Raw genomic sequence first — 19,648 nt, forward strand, 5'->3', positions numbered from 1 at the left:
ATGGCATAATGTGTTTAGTTTCATCTTGGTATATTCTGAGTTCAAAAACAGGTAATGCAGTGGGACTATATTAGTTTTGCATCTCTCAGTGGTCAATAAAGTCAATACCAGTAATACAGTTCAAATTAATTATGTTGACTATAGTTGCAAATAGTTACTTATGGCAAAAGACACTTCCCCAAAGTGCTGCTCACTGAGATAAAAAAAAATGGAACTAGGTGTTTGAGGAATCAACTTTTTAAACCACAGTTTGACTTTCTATAACCCTTTGATAAATGGTTTTGATTTATTGTCAGGGGACATACACACACATATACACACATATGTATATATATATATATATATATATATATATATATATATATATATATATATACATACATACATACATATATATCATCATCATCATCATCATCATCATCATCGTTTAACGTCTGCTTTCCATGCTAGCATGGGTTGGATGATTTGACTGAGGTCTGGCAAACCAGACTACAAACTGATCTGGCAGAGTTTCTACAGCTGGATGCCCTTCCTAACGCCAACCACTCTGAGAGTGTAGTAGGTGCTTTTACGTGCTACTGGCATGAGGGCTAGTTTGGCAGTACTGGCAACAGCCACGCTCAAATGATGCTTTTTATCTGCCACCTGCACAGGAGCCAGTCCGGCAGCACTGGCAACAACCTCGCTCGAATGTTTTTTTTTTCACGTGCCACTAGCACAAGTGGTAGTAAGGCGACGCAGGTAACGATCATGCTTGAATGGTGTTATATACATATTTATATATCGGTATATATTCGGCAAAAGAGACATCAGAATAAGTACTGGGCTTGATTCATTCAACTAAACATTCTTCAAGGTTGTGTTCCAGCATGGCTGCAGTCTAATGACTGAAACAAGTAAGAAGTAAAAAATAAAAGATATAAAAATGACTGATTGACACCAGTGATGTACTGGTGACAGTCAGATCAACTGCATCTCATCTCTTGCAAAGAGTGGTCAAGTCAACAGATTATTCTTATTAGCAGTTTTATTAAACCTGGAAACCTAAGAAATGGGACAAGTTGTAAAGAACCAGCTAGATTAAATGCTTTGCAGTGTTTAAGTATGATCTGTTTTTACTTTGAATTTAAATTATACTTAAGCTGACTTTTGTTTTTATTTCTCCAAGTTTGATAAACTGTGTTTAGAATCAAGTATGAAATGAGGTTTATTCAACCAGCTATATCCCTACTCTATAAGTTGGTGGCATTGTGCCAACATCAAGAAATATTGCTAAATATGAGTTGGGCAAGATCTTTCCTTCACCTACCCCCATTGCTTTCAACAGTGCTGAAAGCTAGCTCTATCTTTCCTTCCCTCCTCTCTCTCTTTGTCTCTCTTTCTGTATATGTGTGTTTAAGAGAGAGAGAGAGAGTGTGTGTGTGTGTGTATATATATATATATAATATATATATATATATATATATATATATATATATATATATGTATGTATGTGTGTATGTATGTATACACATACATACATATTAGGCTTTTCTCTGCAATTACTGAAGCCTATAGAAATTTTTAGAATCAGATAAGAGTGAACAATTTTCAATGGCTTATCTCCTTATTTCTAGAAGAAATCAATTCCTGCAGATATGTGTCCATGTTTTGTGTGTGTGTTGGTTGCTTGGTTGTTGTAAATCTATTTGATATTTATATGTGAATGTGTGTTTTTGTGGTGGTATATTTGGTTGTGTGTGTATGCATGTTGCAAATATTTATGGTGTGTATGTGTGTTGGGTAAATATGTGTGTGTATAATAACTTTGTTTTGTTGTGTTAAGTGAGAGTATATATGTGCGTGAATTGTACATGTATGTTGTGCTGTGTGTAGGGTGGAGTATGCATGGATGTGTGCATGTGGAGTTTGTGTGGACATGTACTTGTGTTACACATCTTTCTAATTTAGTTGTTATATATTGTGTATATTTGTTTTGGGAAATATGTATACATATGAATCGTGTATGTGTATATATGTATGTCACAGTATATTTATGTGGTCTTTCAATGTGTAAATTTTTACACTGAGTATGCTGTTAATGTCCAGTATGTAATGTTTGTTGATATATAGGAGGACAAACTAAATTCAGTCCTTGAGAACAAACATGAGATTTTATCATTAAGCCAACAAATTAGGGTAGACCAACTAGTTAATTTAACAGAAGTTTAGCTAGAGGGAATAAAGGGGCAGTTTTCTACAGGGTGTAGTTGTGAAGAAGCACAAAATTTTCTCTGAGCTATTATATTTGTTAATTAAGATGAATTGGGGGATATACCAAATGGAGTTAACTGGGTGGGGTGGTAGAAACATTTGTTTATAAACAGGATTAAAAGGTAAAAGAGAGAAAGAGAGAGTGAGTTTATTATGCCTTCGCCTTCATCTTTTATTTTTTACTTTTTACTTGTTTCAGTTATTAGACTGCAGCCATGTTGGAACACCACCTTGAAGAATTTTTAGTTGAATGAATCAACCCCAGTGCTTGTTTTTTAAAGCCTGTTACTTATTCCGATGTCTCTTTTGCCGAATATATATATATATATATATATGTATGTGTTTGTGTATTTATATATATATATATATATATGTATGTGTTTGTGTATTTATATATATATATATATATATATATATGTATATACATTCATACATATGTATGTATGAGTTTGTTTGTATATATATACACACACACACATACATACATATGTATGTATATATATATATACATATGTATGTTTGTGTGTGTGTGTATATATATATATATATATTCACACACATATATATATACATATATATTTGTGTGTGTATGTATGTACACACACACACACCACACACACACACACACACACACACACATATATATATATATATATATATATATATATATATGTATACACACACACAAAGTATGGGGGTTTAGTTCACGGGTGATCTAAATGATTAGGTATGCCAAGTAAGTACTGTAGCAGATCGCTGGAGCTCCATTTCGGCTCTATATATATACAGGGTTAGCCAAAAGTCACCTGTCAGTAAATCAAAACCAGTTAATTCCAAGATTTATATATGTTTAACAACTGAATGAATTTGATAAAAGCATCTAAATATGAAACATCATGAAAATTGTTCAAATGATGTCCTTCATGAGTGACATATTTTCCCATTTGAGCCAATACAGAATTATAGATAGTATTTATGGGATTTTGATTTACTGTCTCGCGACTTTTGGCCCACCCTGTATATACTTGACTAGCTTCTTTCTGTTTCCATCTGCCAAATACACTCTCAAGGTTTAGTTGCCCCAAAGCTATAGTAGAAGACACTTGTCCAAGGTGTCATGTAGTGGAACTGAGCCTGGAACCATATGGTTAGGAAGCAAGTTTCTTACCACACAGCCATGTCTGCACCTATATGTAAAGTGCATTTAAAAAGTTGAACTATATTTGTCATTTAATATCAATTCATCTACTATTAAATAAAAACATAAGATCTAATCATTGTTGATTAATTCTCAGATGTATAGCTGTTATTTTCCAGCTTCGCAATGATTCTTCAAATCTCTGTGACATACGAGTATCAGAGTCTCAAGACATAGCAGAAATCCAAGAATGTCCCAGGTAAGATTCCTATGGATGTCTGAAGGGAGTTCTTTTGCTATTAGTGGTGGTAGTTGCAGGTAAGTATTGTGACAGGAGCAGGACTAAGTAAGTTTGGTCTTGTACCAAAGAGATATGTCAAGTGCTTGAGTAAAAGAAATGAAAGTTATACCACTATAATTTACATCTTTAGCTACTATCAACTACCATAATAATGCCCCTATAAACTACTATTCTATCTTCTCTTATCACACATCTATGCCACTGTGACTTTTATTTCTAGCTACCATCTACTACCATTACATATTAACACCAGAAGTATTCAAAGTTGCTAAAATGTTTGACAACACAATTTCTGATGATTTCTCATGACAATCCTGCATCTTTAATATAACCCAAACTCAAAGACCAAGCTTTCACTTCAAAGCCCCCAAAATATTTAATTTCTGATCAGTTACTGACTGAATACACAGCTCAAATAAGATCTACACTGGTGCTCTACATACTTATATGTAATAGTCAGTTGCCCATCCACAAACATTTTAGACTGTATCCAAAAGAAAACTTTTCAATTGATTTACAATGACTCATTCACAAACACACAACAACCTCTGACTTAGAGTCATGCTGTTGCTTCTCTCTACTTCTATTGCTATTAAAATGGTGTTCGTTCCTTTGAATTAGCTAGTTGCACACCACCTCTGTTCATCTCTACTTCAGCCACCTTACTCTCCTTCTCCCATGAATTTTCTGCATCCCATCTTTTAGACCCCTCCATGAATCATATTATCCAATCTTTTTCACAATCTTTTCAAATTCCTACTTCTGTCATCTTTGCCTACTCTAACAATCACTATCATTGCATACTTATATCACCTTCACCTTACTTTGCTGTTAACAATCCATGTTACCATCACCTACCTCTACTATAGCTACTAACCACTACAACCACATGTCTGTACCACTCACCTATCTCTTCTGTAGCTACCAATGCATATCCATACTGATATCACCTAACTCTACTGTAGCTATCGTCTATGACAATCACATCTTTCTTACCACTGTCACCTACCTCTGCTATAGCCACCGTCTGCTACCTCCATAAATCTATACCTATTTCTTTATTACCCACAAGGGGCTGAACATAGAGGGGACAAACATGGACAGACATAGGTATTAAGTCGATTATATCGACCCCAGTGCTTAACTGGTACTTAATTTATCGACCCCGAAAGGATGAAAGGTAAAGTCGACCTCGGCGGAATTTGAACTCACAACGTAACGGCAGACGAAATACCGCTAAGCATTTCGCCCGACGTGCTAACGATTCTGCTAGCTCGCCGCCTATACCACCTCACTCACCTCTATTATGTAGCTGCAACTCAGGACCACCACATGTCCACACCACTGTTACCACTTACCTCTGCTGTAGCAACTATCAACTGTCGTCATATGTCCACATCACTATCACTTACTTTTACCTTTGCTATCAACTACTATCAGCACATGTCCATGTTGTCATTATGTAACTCTTCAGTAGCTGTTATCCATTACAATCACAAGGCTATATATCACTATCACTTACCTATACTATACCTACCATCTACTACCCATGTCACTAATTTTATTTATCATTTTAAAATATTTCTTCCTTGTCTTTTTCATCTGAATATTGTTGATCTGAAATGTTAACTTAATGAAATCTTTGTAAACATTTCAGACCAACCAGACCAACTACACCAACATTTTTGAGGTAAAATCTATACATGTTCTTCTTTGTTGTCATGTGTACAAATTTCAGTTTATATTTTTTGTCAACACTGTCACATCACTGAAGACTAGACTTTCGGATCCAAAGAAATATATCGTGTCACAGTTTTAGCAATAATGTCTGTGAATACTCTTCATTCTTGTTTTGTTTTAGTATCTATAATGCAATACCACTATTCATGTGGATTATCTCAAATGTGAGCGATCTTTTTGCAGAGAATATCTTTCAAGATCATTGTAGTTGAAGGAACTGAGACTGTTAAAAAGCTCACCATCTCATCATCAAAAACCTACATCACAGGAGACAGGTTGTTGCAGCAACAGTGCTCTATAAAATTCACACAATATAAAGCTCTTCAGTGCATTGAACAATGTTGTCACTGCAGTATGGATGCTATTGTACATATAAAGACTAATACATTCATTCATGCTTATGCATACCCTTCAACACTTGATGCCAAAACTTACACGTTGGTCAAAATAAGGAAGGAACTTTCAGAAGCTGTCATCAGAGCCATGTCTATAATACACCTATTGTCATTGTCACCATCAGGAATATAGTGAACTAATAGATATCTGGTTATCTGTTTACAATCCTATTAACCCATTAACATCCAGTGGTGCTATTGTTCACAAATGCATCCAGTAAATGAATTTTAAAAAGTATAGTTTTTGCTAACTGTAAAATTATATATCAGAATATCTTCAGGTAGTTGTTTGTGATTATATCAAACAATAGTGAGGATCTTTTGGCCAGTTCCTGGGAAACTGGAAGAATGAATTAGCAGCAGAATTATATTCTAAGTCTGTCATGACAGTGTTAGGGGCTCTACAGTATATTCTAAGTAGTCTGTAACCAGACGTTCTGTTCAGGTTGCATGTCATTTGTGTTCTGTGTTAATTGGATGCTGATCTAAAATTGCAATCCTATTTCCCCATCTCACACTTTACTATGTCCCTTGTAGATACATCATGTTCTACTAAAGCATTGTAGAGACACAGAGGGAAGCAGTTCATGTGATGACATAACTCCTGTTCTTATATTCATGCTTGCATTCAAACATACCTCTACTCAGTCTCTTGATTATAAAATTAACACTCAACCTTATAACTATTTGTAATCATTTACAATATTCATCATCAATACTCATCATCATACTTGTACTCATATGAATACTCATCCCTACACAGCTACTCAGCCTCATACATGTCTTCATCCTCATAACTCTCTCTATCCATATTTCTATTCATTCTCTCTAATCCCTTTGGTCTTCTTTGCTATTGTGTCTTGTTCCTGAATCAGCATTTATGTTGTATTATGCCTGATGAGAAACAGATTATCCTTCATTTATAGTCAGCAAGTACACACACACACACGTGTGCACGCACACACACATGCGCATGCGCACTCATGCATACACACGCACACACACACACACACATACACACACACACACACACACACCGAGCCAACTTCAATCATCAAACAATCATTATGTTTAGACACCATCTAATAATACCTCATATATTTGTAAACATTTCATTCTAGTAAAAATAATAACAAAATTTACTTTAAAACACAAAAGGGATGACTCATCTTTGATGTCATCTTTCATTTATCTAGTCTGTTGTTGTTGTTGTCACATTCTTATTGTTGTCATTCACACCGTTCCATGCATTGTCTTGTACTTTGTTGTAAAGTTCTATTTTTATTGTCATTGTGTTAAATAAATAATTATACTGGTTTAGGTTGGTGTTCCTGTTGTTGCTGTTATTATTTTTTAAACTGCTTGAATTTGCTGACGTTACTGTTTTTGCTGCTGTGTTATTGATGTTATTGTAGTTGTTAACTATGATGACAATGATGACGACAATATTAATATTAATGATGATGATGATGATGTTAACGATGATGCAGTAAATACATAGTAAATTAAGTGTCATCTAATTTCAATTTCTGGTTGAAACTATTTCCACCTTATGAATGCTACATCCAATTTCTTCAGCTCTATAAATCTGGGAGTTCATTTCTATATAAGAAATTATGACCACCACCACTAATCATCCTCACTATTGTTGTCAACATCATAGTCCTCATCAATGTATATGTCATCATCATTTGTACCGACATGACTATCACCACTACTACTACTGCTGCCACCACCACCAACAACAACAACACCGCCGCCGCCGCCACCACCACCACCACCATCATCAGCATCACCATCATCATCATCATCATCATCATTATTATTATTATTATTATTATTAGAGCTACTAAAGCTGGAATGAATTTATAATGATTGAGCAACGAGCTTGTGGTATTTAGTTGTAACCGTTTAAATTCTAAGTTCAACTTTGCCTCACATCCAGTAATGTACTAGGTTCACTTTACCTTTTCATTCTTCTATTCCCAAAGTTTTTTTTTTTTACAATAACATTATACTTATGCAAGAAATTATTCTTATTATTGTTATTAACTCTTTTGATACCAACCTTCCTGAAATCACCTTTAGTTCCCTGATTCAATTTTCCTGTTTTAAAATTCTCCAAATTAAAATGTCATATCAAAATTTCACATTAATCTATGCTCCAAACACCATTGTAATAATGACAAAGTTATTTAAGTAAATTTTTCACTATTTTCAAAATTAATTAAAACAAATGCAGTGTATCTTTGGGTTGATAACATAAGAATCAATTTACTAGCACATCATCATCATCATCATTATCATCATCGTTTAATGTCCGCTTTCCATGCTAGCATGGGTTGGACAATTTTGACTGAGGGCTGGTGAACCAGATGGCTGCACCAGGCTCCAATCTTGATATCTTGATCTGGCAGAGTTTCTACAGCTGGATGCCCTTCCTAACGCCAACCACTCCGAGAGTGTAGTGGGAGCTTTTTACGTGCCATTCAGGCGGTACTGGCAATGACCTCGCTTGAAACTTTTTACACATGCCACCGGCACAGGTGCCAGTAAGGCGACGTTGGTAACGATCACGCTCGAATGGTGCCCTTTTACGTGCCACTGGCATGGAAGCCAGTTGGCTGCTCTGGCAACGATCACACTTGGATGGTGCTCTTGCCACCCTACTAGCACGGGCACAAGTGCCAGTAAGGCGATGCTGGTAATGATCACACTCGAATGGTGTCCTTTTATGTGCTACTGGCATGGAAGCCGGTTAGCCGCTCTGTCAACAATCACACTCATATGGTGCTCTTTGCACCCTGCTAGCATGGATGCCAGTCATCGAATTTGATTTTGATTTCGATTTCACTTGCTTCAACAGGTTTTCACAAGTAGAGTTTAGTGACCAAAGAAGGAAAAGGTATGCATAAGCGGGCTGGTTATGCTCCTGGCATAGGCCACAGGTTATGGTCTCATTTGGCTTGCTGGGTCTTCTCAAGCACAGCATATTTCCAAAAGTCTCGGTTGCTAGTCATTTCCTTGGTGAGGCCTAATGTTCGAAGGTCGTGCTTCACTACTTCATCCCAGGTCTTCCTGGGTCTGCCTCTTCAACAGGTTCCCTCAACTGCTAGGGTGTGGCACTTTTTCACACAGCTATCCTCATCCATTCTCGCCACATGACCATACCAGCACAGTCGTCTCTCTTGCACACCACATCTAATGCTTCTTAGGTTCAACTTTTCTCTCAAGGTACTTACACTCTGTCGAGTATGCACACTGACATTACACATCAATCGAATCATACTGGCTTCATTCCTTGTGAGCTTATGCATGTCCTCAGCAGTCACAGCCCATGTTTCACTGCCATGTAGCATGGCTGTTCGTACACAAGTCTCATACGGTCTACCTTTTACTCTGAGCGAGCGGCCCTTTGTCACCAGCAGAGGTAAGAGCTCCCTAAACTTTGCCCAAGCTATTCTTATTCTAGCAGCTACACTGCTACACTTTCAGCGCACCCTCCTCTACTACTGACTTGGTCACCTAGGTAACGGAAGTTATCAACTACTTCTAGTTTTTCTCCCTGGAATGTGGCGGAAGTTGTTATCTGCACATTTTCAGTGTTTATTGCTCAGGAGCATCTCCCACATACAAAAACTATCTTCCCAGTTAGCCTTCCTTTGATATTATTGCACCTCTTATGTGTCCATAGCTTACACTGGGTACATCTTATAGAGTTTCTACCTACGCTTCTACTACAGATCGAGCAGGGCCATCTACCTGAAGAAATTTGTGGTTTGCCTGCCTTCCTACTTATTAGGACTTTGGTTTTAGCTAGGTTGATTCTAGGGCCCTTCGATTCTAATCCTTGTTTCCACACTTGAAACTTCTCCTCTAGTTCTGATAGTGACTCAGCAATTAGAGCAAGGTCATCAGCATAGAAGAGCTCCCAGTGGCATCCTGTCTTGAATTCCTCCATTATTGCCTGGAGGACTATGATAAATAGGAGGGGGCTGAGGACTGAACCTTGGTGGACCCCTACCTCTACTCTGAATTCTTCAGTGTACTCATTGCCAACCCTCACCTTACTTACAGCATCCCTGTACATGGCTTGCACAGCTCTCACTAACCATTCATCTATCCCTAGTTTCCTCATTGACCACCAGATAAGGGATCGGGGGACCCTGTCAAAGGCTTTCTCCATGTCAACGAAAGCCAGGTACAGGGGTTTATCTTTGGCTAGGTATTTCTCCTGCAGCTATCTTACCAGAAATATGGCATCAGTGGTGCTTTTCCCTGGCACAAAACCAAACTGCATCTCATCCAAGCTGACTCTCTCCCTAATCAGTTGGGCTATAACCCTCTCTGTAACCTTCATTACCTGATCCAACAGCTTGATACCTCTGTAATTATTTGTATCTAAAGCGTCACCTTTACCTTTGTAGCAGTTGACTATTATGCTGCTACACAAGATATTGGGTACGACTCCTTCGTGTATCACCTGGTTAACTATACGGTGACTAGGCTATAGCCGACACTGCCAGATATTTTTGAGCATCTCTCCAGTAATTCCTGATGGGCCTGGGGCTTTCCCTGTCTTCATACTTCTAATTGCCTTATCTACCAAGGTACTGTCAACTCGGATAGCTGGTCCCTCTGTTGGGTCAACATTTGGCAGACACTCTTTCTCCCATTCATTTTCTTTATTCAGCAACCTTTCATAATGGCATCTCCAAACCTCTCTCTTTGCATCCTCATTTAGAGCAAGTGAACCATCATCCATGCGAACACATTTCTTTCCTACCACATCACGATTCTCTCTCACGTACTGTCTTGCAACACGAAATACCTCAAATCTTTGGTCCTCACAGTGCAGAACATTGGCAAATTTTTTCTTATCTGCTTCCCCACTGGCTAAATAAATCTGCCCTGTCCTGCAAAATTTCAGGCCTTGTGCCTATAATAAAAAAGATTGTTTGCAGAATGGATTATGTTACAAAGAGGAAATGTAAAATATTGCCACATTTAAAATTAAAATGATATTTATATTTTATTATCATCATCAACATCACATCATCATCATTGTCACCGTTGTTGTCGTCATCGTCATCGTCGTTGTCATAATCATCATCATTTAACGTCCATGTTCCATGTTGTCATGGATCAGTCTCTGGCAACTAAATATGCAACAGTATAACTATGGAGTGTATAACCAGGTTATCACTGCCTCCAAAACTGTGACATCTTGTTTTGTAAATAGATATATGAAGTTGAAAAAGAAATGTTGTTGATGAATAGGCTGTGTGAGATCTATTGGATGTTTTGTTAAGGTGAAGTACAATGGAAATGAAAATGCAACTGACAAACAAATATGTTGGTTCTCCATATAAAATATTATATGTTGTGGTGTCGGGGAATTGGCATGGTTTTATAGTAGATGGTGGATGTGATTTAGAAACATAGGTAGAAGAAGGTGGAAGGAGACCTGAGATGCTGTTTTATAGGACCTGTAACAATGTTGTTGATGATGATGACAACAACAATGATGATGATAATAATGATTGATATTGTTATATATAGATTGTTATAACAATAATAGCCATGATGTTGATGATAGAGAGAAATAGGATGTTGAAGGAAACAACTAGGTTTTATTTCATAACTGGCATTTTTTGCAAAATCTTGTATCATGAGAAAAGGAAAAAAGAATTGAAGATTCTTTCACTTTACCTTCTTTCTTCTCCTTACATACAAAATATTCCCATTTTTTTTTTTTTTTGTGTTGCAAGTTCATAAATGTGTACAAAACTGCTTTATTGATAAACATCTTAAAGTTTGGTGCTGATGCTGTAAACTTCTCAGTGAATGTTGAAACTTGTTATGATAAATGGTGCAACTTGCTGTCAATAATGCCACTTAATATGGATTTTGCCGTTGATGGTAAAATATGAAGTAGATATTGCAGTGTGCAGTATATGGTTTATGACTTAATGTTGATGGTTAGAGATGTAGTCAATAATTCTATGTACAATAGATAATATAACTTTCAAATAATATTGCAACTTAGTGTAAGTCAGCATTGTTGTTACTAACAGTCGTGTGATTGAAAACTGGTTCTTTGCATTTGCTTGTATCACATTCCCAATAATAACCTATTAATTCCTCTCTTGATTTTCATTCAACTTCATTTGGGCCTTGTAGGATTAGAACTGAAGTTTCTTTTCCTAATGTCAGAAATTGAATATTTGCAGAGAAGTGACAATTATTTCATTTAGCCAGTACACTGATATGAAATATAATGTAATGTTAAGGGATTCATAACTGATTGCACTTAACTCAAATTTCATGGACAGGACAACTATGTATCATAGATAATATTCCTAGATGACCTGGTACCTTTAACAGACAGATTGGTTGACTGAGACAATTTAGAATTAGGAGAAATTCCCCAAATACACCTGATGAGATAGAATTACAAATGAGGTAATCCTTCTGTGAAGTAAATCCCAGCTACTGCAAAGCATGGTGCTGCATCAGTTATAACTGTCAAGTGATGTTTTGTGCCAGCCAGTCACTTGATATACATAGACTGCAATGACACGGACACCAGAAGAAAGAAAAACAGAACTGTTCCAAGAAAACCTAGCACTAAATTTTCCAGAAACACCTCAAATACGTGAGAGCTTTTTTGATATGAGTGGTAAGATCTGCAGCAGATTGATCATGCTAGATTGAGCATTCTGCCTCATATGTTTCACAGTGCAGGAGGACTTTAAGTCTAAATAAGTAATATGCTGGAGCCTAGCGGCAGGTATTTAAAGGGAAAAATTTGACAAGTCAGTTAGTCAGTGGCTGACACTCGCTGATGATACATTGAAGAGGCCAGGAAACAGCAGAAAGAAGAAGAAAGAAGACATGCACCCAACACCAGAGCTGAAGACACCTCCGAAAGTAGGGGCCTCGCCACGTCAAAACGGTAGAGGAGTAGGGGCCGAAACCGGACGTGGTTCCTCCTGATGATGTCTTGAGCTAACTGGATCCTATAAAGGAGCTGTTGTGGTAGCAGACCACGAAACATGGTTGTAATTCCTCCATATATGTCTTCTAAACTCTTGTGCTTATTACAATATGTTAAGTTGATGTGAGATATTTGTCACCCCAGACAGGAAATTGTTATTTTGTAAGTACAATATTCTACAATATTCTAGTATCCATGCTCTGATAGCTTGGTGAGCTATGGAAATGTAAAATTTTGAATTAAATCTATGCAGCAAGACTCCTGTTGTGTGTTTGAGCACACATCAAATATATGGTAGTGTAAGTTTGTTCCAGTTTACCTTGGAATTGTGATATAACATGCCCATGCAACTTGGAAAGAATGGTGTGATGTACTAGTCACTGTGGCATTATTACCAACTTTGTAAATTGACTTCTGTGTTGTCTTATAAACAACATAACAAAGGATCAGGATCAGTGACAACATATTATGCAACAAACCAGTTCCACATATGGCAGCTTGGAAATATAAATGTAAAACCAAAGATTTCATATATTTACTTTTACAATTTACATTTCAAGTTCAAATATGGCCAACCTTATTATTGATTTTTTTCTGGTAGTAAATAAATAAATACTTGTAATATAATGAAGTTGATTAAATTACACCCCTTTCAAAAAAAAGTCTTATGGCTATTTAAAACAAATGGTTATTAAACTTGTTGTGGTGAACTGATTACTAAGTCATCTAGTTTTCCCTGTACCATTTTCCCTTTCTATCAGCCACACTAATGTAACTCTGCACCTTACTCTATTCCTCACCGATTTATATTTCTTACTTTCTCATGTGTCTGTTACTTAAACCATACCTCATACGATTACTATTATACACACTGCAACCACTCACAATGACACTCTCAGGATTCACATTATCCCTGCTTACATCATAACTAATACCACTGACACCAGCTATTCAAATCACTGCCACTGCTACTACCACTAACACCTATGATATCAGCACCACTCAGTGTTTGACTCAGTAATGTACCAGTGCTGTTTCAAATTTCTATTTTACTTACAGTATCCAGTACAGCCCTGGCCCGCCATCTTACTCCAGGTAACCCACACTTCTAACACTTACCTAAATTTTTCAACTGCCTTGTTCCTGGTGGAGCTGCTTACATTCTAATAATATCAGTAGGTTTCTGATATATCTTGAATATAAACCCAACCAACATTGAAATATTCTAGGATGGTGGGAACACTTAAATCAAAATTCTGTGGAGAGTTACCTTTGTATAAATCCGGATTTAGATATACAAGAAAACCAAATCACACAGCCAGCCATGTATGATGTCTACCAAACTTCCACAAATACCTAAACATATAACAGCACACTGCAACAATACTACAACAAGAACAAATACATTCCCTGTACTATATGTTCACTCGTCATAAACATGTTAATACATTAAGAACACACTATAACATTAGAACAACACAGATTTAGGTACTCCATCTCTCAGTTCAAAATGGCACACACACTCTTACACTCACACACACTTCACAAACACATTTACACACACAAATATATGTACATGTGTACATTAAAACATTGCGGCATCAAAAATTGTATTCGGTCCACAGTATCGCATGCAAAAATATTTCTACTTTTGTTGTGGACTTTAAACAAAATTAATGGTAAGACGGATGTAATATTACATAGCAAATCATTGAATGATAGAATGTGCATCATGGCTTTTACACTTGACTTAAGATTGAAATTAGTAGAGTTGTGAGTTGCTCCTAATTGTTCAATCATTTACTTTCTTCTGATCTGATCAAGCAGAGCTGATCACAGGTGAAAAAATCTTTTTCTTTTCTTAGTTGAATGAAAAGGATTAGAACCTATGATGTCTGTAGGTCCTCAGAGAGTGGTGTGGGTTGAATCCTTGTACAAGGGGCTGCTGTAAAGTTCTTGGCTTTAAGGGTATCACAAGAGGCCTGGTTGGAAGCCCAACCTTTCACAGAGCTTAGAAAAACTGCTGCAATAAGCATGTAAATCTGAGAGGGGAATATATTGAATAAAATCAAAATTCACTGATCCTCATGTATTTTCTTTTACCCAAAGCTGAAGGAACAACATAGAACTGGTAAAAATTCAAAGAGCTCCAGTTTTGAGTAAAAATGATTGTGTAACATGTTTAGTGCAGGATTTGGAAGGATACAAAGATGTGGTTGCATTGTGTGCACTAGGCAGTTGACAGTTTGTAATTTGTTTGTTTGGTTGAACAGAAACCATTCTAATAGTGGGAGAGAGAGAGAGAGAGAGAGAGAGTAAACTATGCCTGTGAGCCAGTAGTTGTCATGTGTTGATGAGTGAATCATTAGTAATCAGTCAGAGCCTTACATGTAATATAGAATATGGAATATATGTATGTGTCTCTGATCTAAATATGTGAGAAGTTTACAATGTGGGTCATATTTGAACCTTGTAGAATGTCAGCAAATGATAATGGTTCAAATATCTTTTAGTTCTGAAGAGAAATATCCTTTGCGATTCACTTTTGAAAATGCTATTTTTCTGAGGTTGCAAAAAGAAATTATCAGAGACTGGGAGTGAAATCTCTTAGTACTTTGTAACTTTGAGGGCTTTCACTAGGTGTTGTTTAAATGGAGAGTGAGTGTAATAAAAACCTTTTCCTTCATATGTGCAGTAACTGTGTGTCACTGTGCCATTAAAGGAGACCAAAGTTATTTGTTGATTCTCAACCAACAACATTAGTGTGATATTCAAAGTTAACGTGTGAGTCATTCTACCCTACTAATTCTTCTGAGTATTGAATGGTTGGTTACTTATCTGACTCATACTCGTAGATTCAATATATTATTATAAACTGCCATAATATGTGTTCCATATTACATATCAAAGCTGATTGGAGTAAAAGGACTGGGCAAAAGCACTATTGAAGAGATATAGAAATTCTTTTATTTTCATTAAAGCATCATTGCAAAATGTTGGGCTACTCCTTATTATGTAATCATTGTAAAATGGGCATTAGCACCCTTGATATGGTCATCCAAAAAGTTTTAATTAATTAAATGGGCAATGCAATTGAGAGTGAGTTTGATCTTTGGCAGCATGGGCACAACTCCTGACATGCTTCAGTTTTAATAGACTGCTTCAATAAAGTGTGCACATATGTGTGTGTCTGTGAATGTATTTGTGTGTGTGTGTGAGTTTGTCAGTCCATTTGTCCATCATTTGTTTGTATTGGATCTGTGAATCAAATGGTATTATTTCTATTGACAGTACACCATACAGTCCTCTGCCACCAGTGTATACAAGGTAAACCTATACACTCCCACCAGAACAGCTTTCTCTAGCACTATACTGCATACTAAGCCTTAACTTTCATGTGAGAGAAGATCTGCACTTATGTAAACTTGATATCTCAATCCAGTATAATGTACAATATCCCATATCTTGTATTATTGTATAGTATATCACATCCTATCGTAACATGTGCCTCACATCATTGCAATATACAGCATTATACTGTCTATATGTTCGTCACAATACAGTGACTACTATCACTGTACTGCATATATGTCTGCCATAATATAGCAACAAACTAATCACTATACTGTCTAGCTTTCTATCATAGTATAGTAACATATCAATCACTGTATTGTAGTATATCCATCAGTAATGTTAATATATTCACCACCACATCTATACTTATATTATCTACTCTAAGGTATATTTCTTACAGTTGTAACAAATACTCACAACTCATATGTTTCTATCCATATCTACTATTATAACACAGTCACCATTCCATTTTTTAACAATCAATGCTTTTCCTTTATTTCTGTATCAATCCCAATATCCTCCTCTCCTGATACGATAACCCTTTAGAGCCACTATTCTTATGTTGTCACCAATTTCATACAAAATAGACACTCTTTTGCACAAAAGTCTTGTCCATCTTTAAATTTGGTCATCTAATTGTCTACTCTATCTTTATTTCTCATTAGTGCTCCAGCCACACCACGGCCATTTTTCTTTGGCAGGTATGTTTATTTCATTCATCTTTAACAATATTAGCGTGAAAATTTGGCAAATATTGTTGAGAGATCAAATTTACAAACTTGGTTTCAGTTTTTGTGTGGAGTTCATTTAAAATCTTATACACTGCTGATACCCTTGAGAAAGTCATAAATATCACCGTATTTCATATACTTCTCATTTGGAGATCTTGTGCTGACATAAATTATTATATATTATATAAATTCATACCTATGTATTTTATACATACATACAAACATATATATTTGTTGCTGCCCTAGTGCCAAAATGTGAAACCATTATTATTATTTGAGTTGAAGAAACAGAACAATAAAAGAGTTATATCCTTGCTATCAACAACACATTTACCCATTCCCAGACAAAATCAAAATCATCAGTGTCCTCAATGTGACTTCATAGCAAAATCCATACCTGGACTCAAATTACATTCATGCATCCATCACAAACAGATGCAGCTTCATTTATTCTTTTATTTTTAAAGTTGTTCTTTACTTTGTCTCATTATTTTTCTTTCAAATCCTCTCCTTCAAACACTCATATGTCAAAATTGATGGGAGTGACCAACTACCACCACCACCACTACCATCATCATCATCATCACAATTGTTAACATGCCAGACAAAATGCTTAGCGGTATTTCACCTGTTGCTATGATCTGAGTTCAAATTCTGCTGAGGTTGACTTTGCCTTTCATCCATTTGGGGGTCAATAAATTAAGTACCAGTTATGCAGTGAGTCAATGTAATCGACTTTCCCACTCCCACTAAGTTTCAGGCCTTGTGCCTATAGTAGAAAGGATTATTATTATGAATTTTTTCTTATACATACACACAAACTTATATATAATATATATATATATATATTTATAGAGAGAGAGTGAGAGAGAGAGAGAGAACAAAGTGTATGTATGCTGCTATATGTATATATATATATATATATATATATATATTATATATATATATATATAAAATACAAAATAGGACAAGAACGCAAAACATCCAGACAACTAGGTGATACAAAAAGGGACAACAAAACATCTAGATAGACAATACAAAAAAACAAGGATGGGTCATTCGAAGCTTTCTATCCTCAATCAAGAACCAGATCATCCTCTCAATTTTGGATGATTAATCTTGAGATTGCTCCAATCTGGCCAGCCCAAGGAAAAACTAAGCTTAGAGCATTAGATTCCTTGGAAGAAAGCATCGAATGCATACAAAAACAAGGATGGAAAAACAGACAATGTTACACAAATATAAATACCATATAAATACTATAAAAATAATAACAGGACATAACAACAGGTGTCTTTTGACTGGGGACGAATTGAATTCAGCTGGCATGTGTGGAAATGAAGCCTTACGGCAGAGATACAAAAGTTTCACAAACACAGGGAAGAATATTGATGTTGCACAGACTATGGTCAGATATATATATGGATACACAAATTTCACAAACTCAGGGAAGAATATTGATGTTGCATGGACTATAGTCAGACTCAAAAAGGGAGCTAGCAGTCTGGCCTATGATATATATAATTGGCATGATATATATATATATATATATATATATATATATATATATATATATATATATATAAATATTGTTCAAGTTTAATAAAATTTGATATGTACTCAATGCATGAAGTATCATTGTTGGGCCTAAGGCCCGATGAAGTGCCTTTCACAGGAGCTAGCTTAAAAGCCACTTTTAAGTGTGTGTATGTGTGTGCAGGTGGGTGATTACACTATATTTGTAAATAAGTGTCACTGTCACGCAAGTGGAGTTTTTGTTTATAGTCTTCCAAAACATATATGTCTAGAAATGGAGAAATATTACCTAGCTTGGAAACAGGTGTGTGCTAGTAACATGTAAGGCATTCAGTTGTAGAAAATTTGTCTCAGCAAATTTTGTCTGACCCATGCTCCCATGGAAAAGTGGATACTAAAATGACAATGATGATATACAGGCATGTGTGTGTGTGTGTATGCGTGCATGTGTGTTTGTGTGTGTGTGTGTGTGTGTGTGTGTGTGTGTGTGTGTGTTTGCATGCCTTCTTCCTGTCATAATATTTGCATGCTGATTGAAAAGCAAGTCACTTCTTATACAAGCAGTGTCAGTTGTTAGCAATCTTCTGATGAGACATGTTTGGCTTTTGAGCTGTTTTTTCTTAATGGATAATTTTAAAGGAAATATTAGTTTTTGTTTGGAAACAGGTGAGAGTTGGTAATAGAAAAAGCATTCAGTGGTAGAAATTATTGTGCTTAAGTTTCATCTGATCCATGCAAGCACAGAAAAACAAGCATTGAAACAATGATGATGATAATGATGTGTGTGTGTATGTGTGTGGTGGTGGTTGGGGTATGTGTTTGTATTTATTTCACTTCTTGAGAACATATGACTATAGCACAATTTTAAGTAGTGTTAAGCTTTTGAAATTTATAGATTGTCAGTTATCTTAACAACATATGTAAATACTCCCTAATATTTGCTCTAATCTAACATTTCATATTTTCTTGATCTATCTTGATCTATTTTTTACGTTGTGTCTTTTATTTTCATTTCATTTCAAGCTTACTGTCATTTTGTTGACAATCATTTATTGCCTATATTTGGAATTTTATAATCATCATCATTGTTTAACGTCCACTTTCCATGCTGGCATCGGTTGGACAGTTTGACTGAGGACTGGCAAACCAGAAGGCTGTACCAGGCTCCAATCTGATCTGGCAAGGTTTCTACAACAGGAT

General features: G+C 36.0%; 1 protein-coding gene across 10 annotated transcripts in view; it reads left to right on the top strand.

Moving 5' to 3' along the window:
• LOC115212097 overlaps positions 1-19,648 on the top strand; it is a 28,004-nt gene that overhangs the window by 1,058 nt on the left and 7,298 nt on the right. The window contains exons 2-6 of one of the 10 annotated variants that reach the window (XM_036502926.1): positions 3,571-3,650; positions 5,350-5,382; positions 13,887-13,922; positions 16,119-16,154; positions 16,847-16,882. In XM_036502926.1, coding sequence (XP_036358819.1) covers positions 3,571-3,650; positions 5,350-5,382; positions 13,887-13,922; positions 16,119-16,154; positions 16,847-16,882 — 221 coding nt within the window. The remainder of the gene's footprint in view (positions 1-3,570; positions 3,651-5,349; positions 5,383-13,886; positions 13,923-16,118; positions 16,155-16,846; positions 16,883-19,648) is intronic. The other 9 variants (XM_036502928.1, XM_036502927.1, XM_036502930.1 and 6 more) reach the window with 9 other exon arrangements.

The sequence above is a fragment of the Octopus sinensis genome, linkage group LG5, assembly GCF_006345805.1.
Source record: "Octopus sinensis linkage group LG5, ASM634580v1, whole genome shotgun sequence".
Classification (NCBI taxonomy): Eukaryota; Metazoa; Mollusca; class Cephalopoda; order Octopoda; family Octopodidae; genus Octopus; species Octopus sinensis.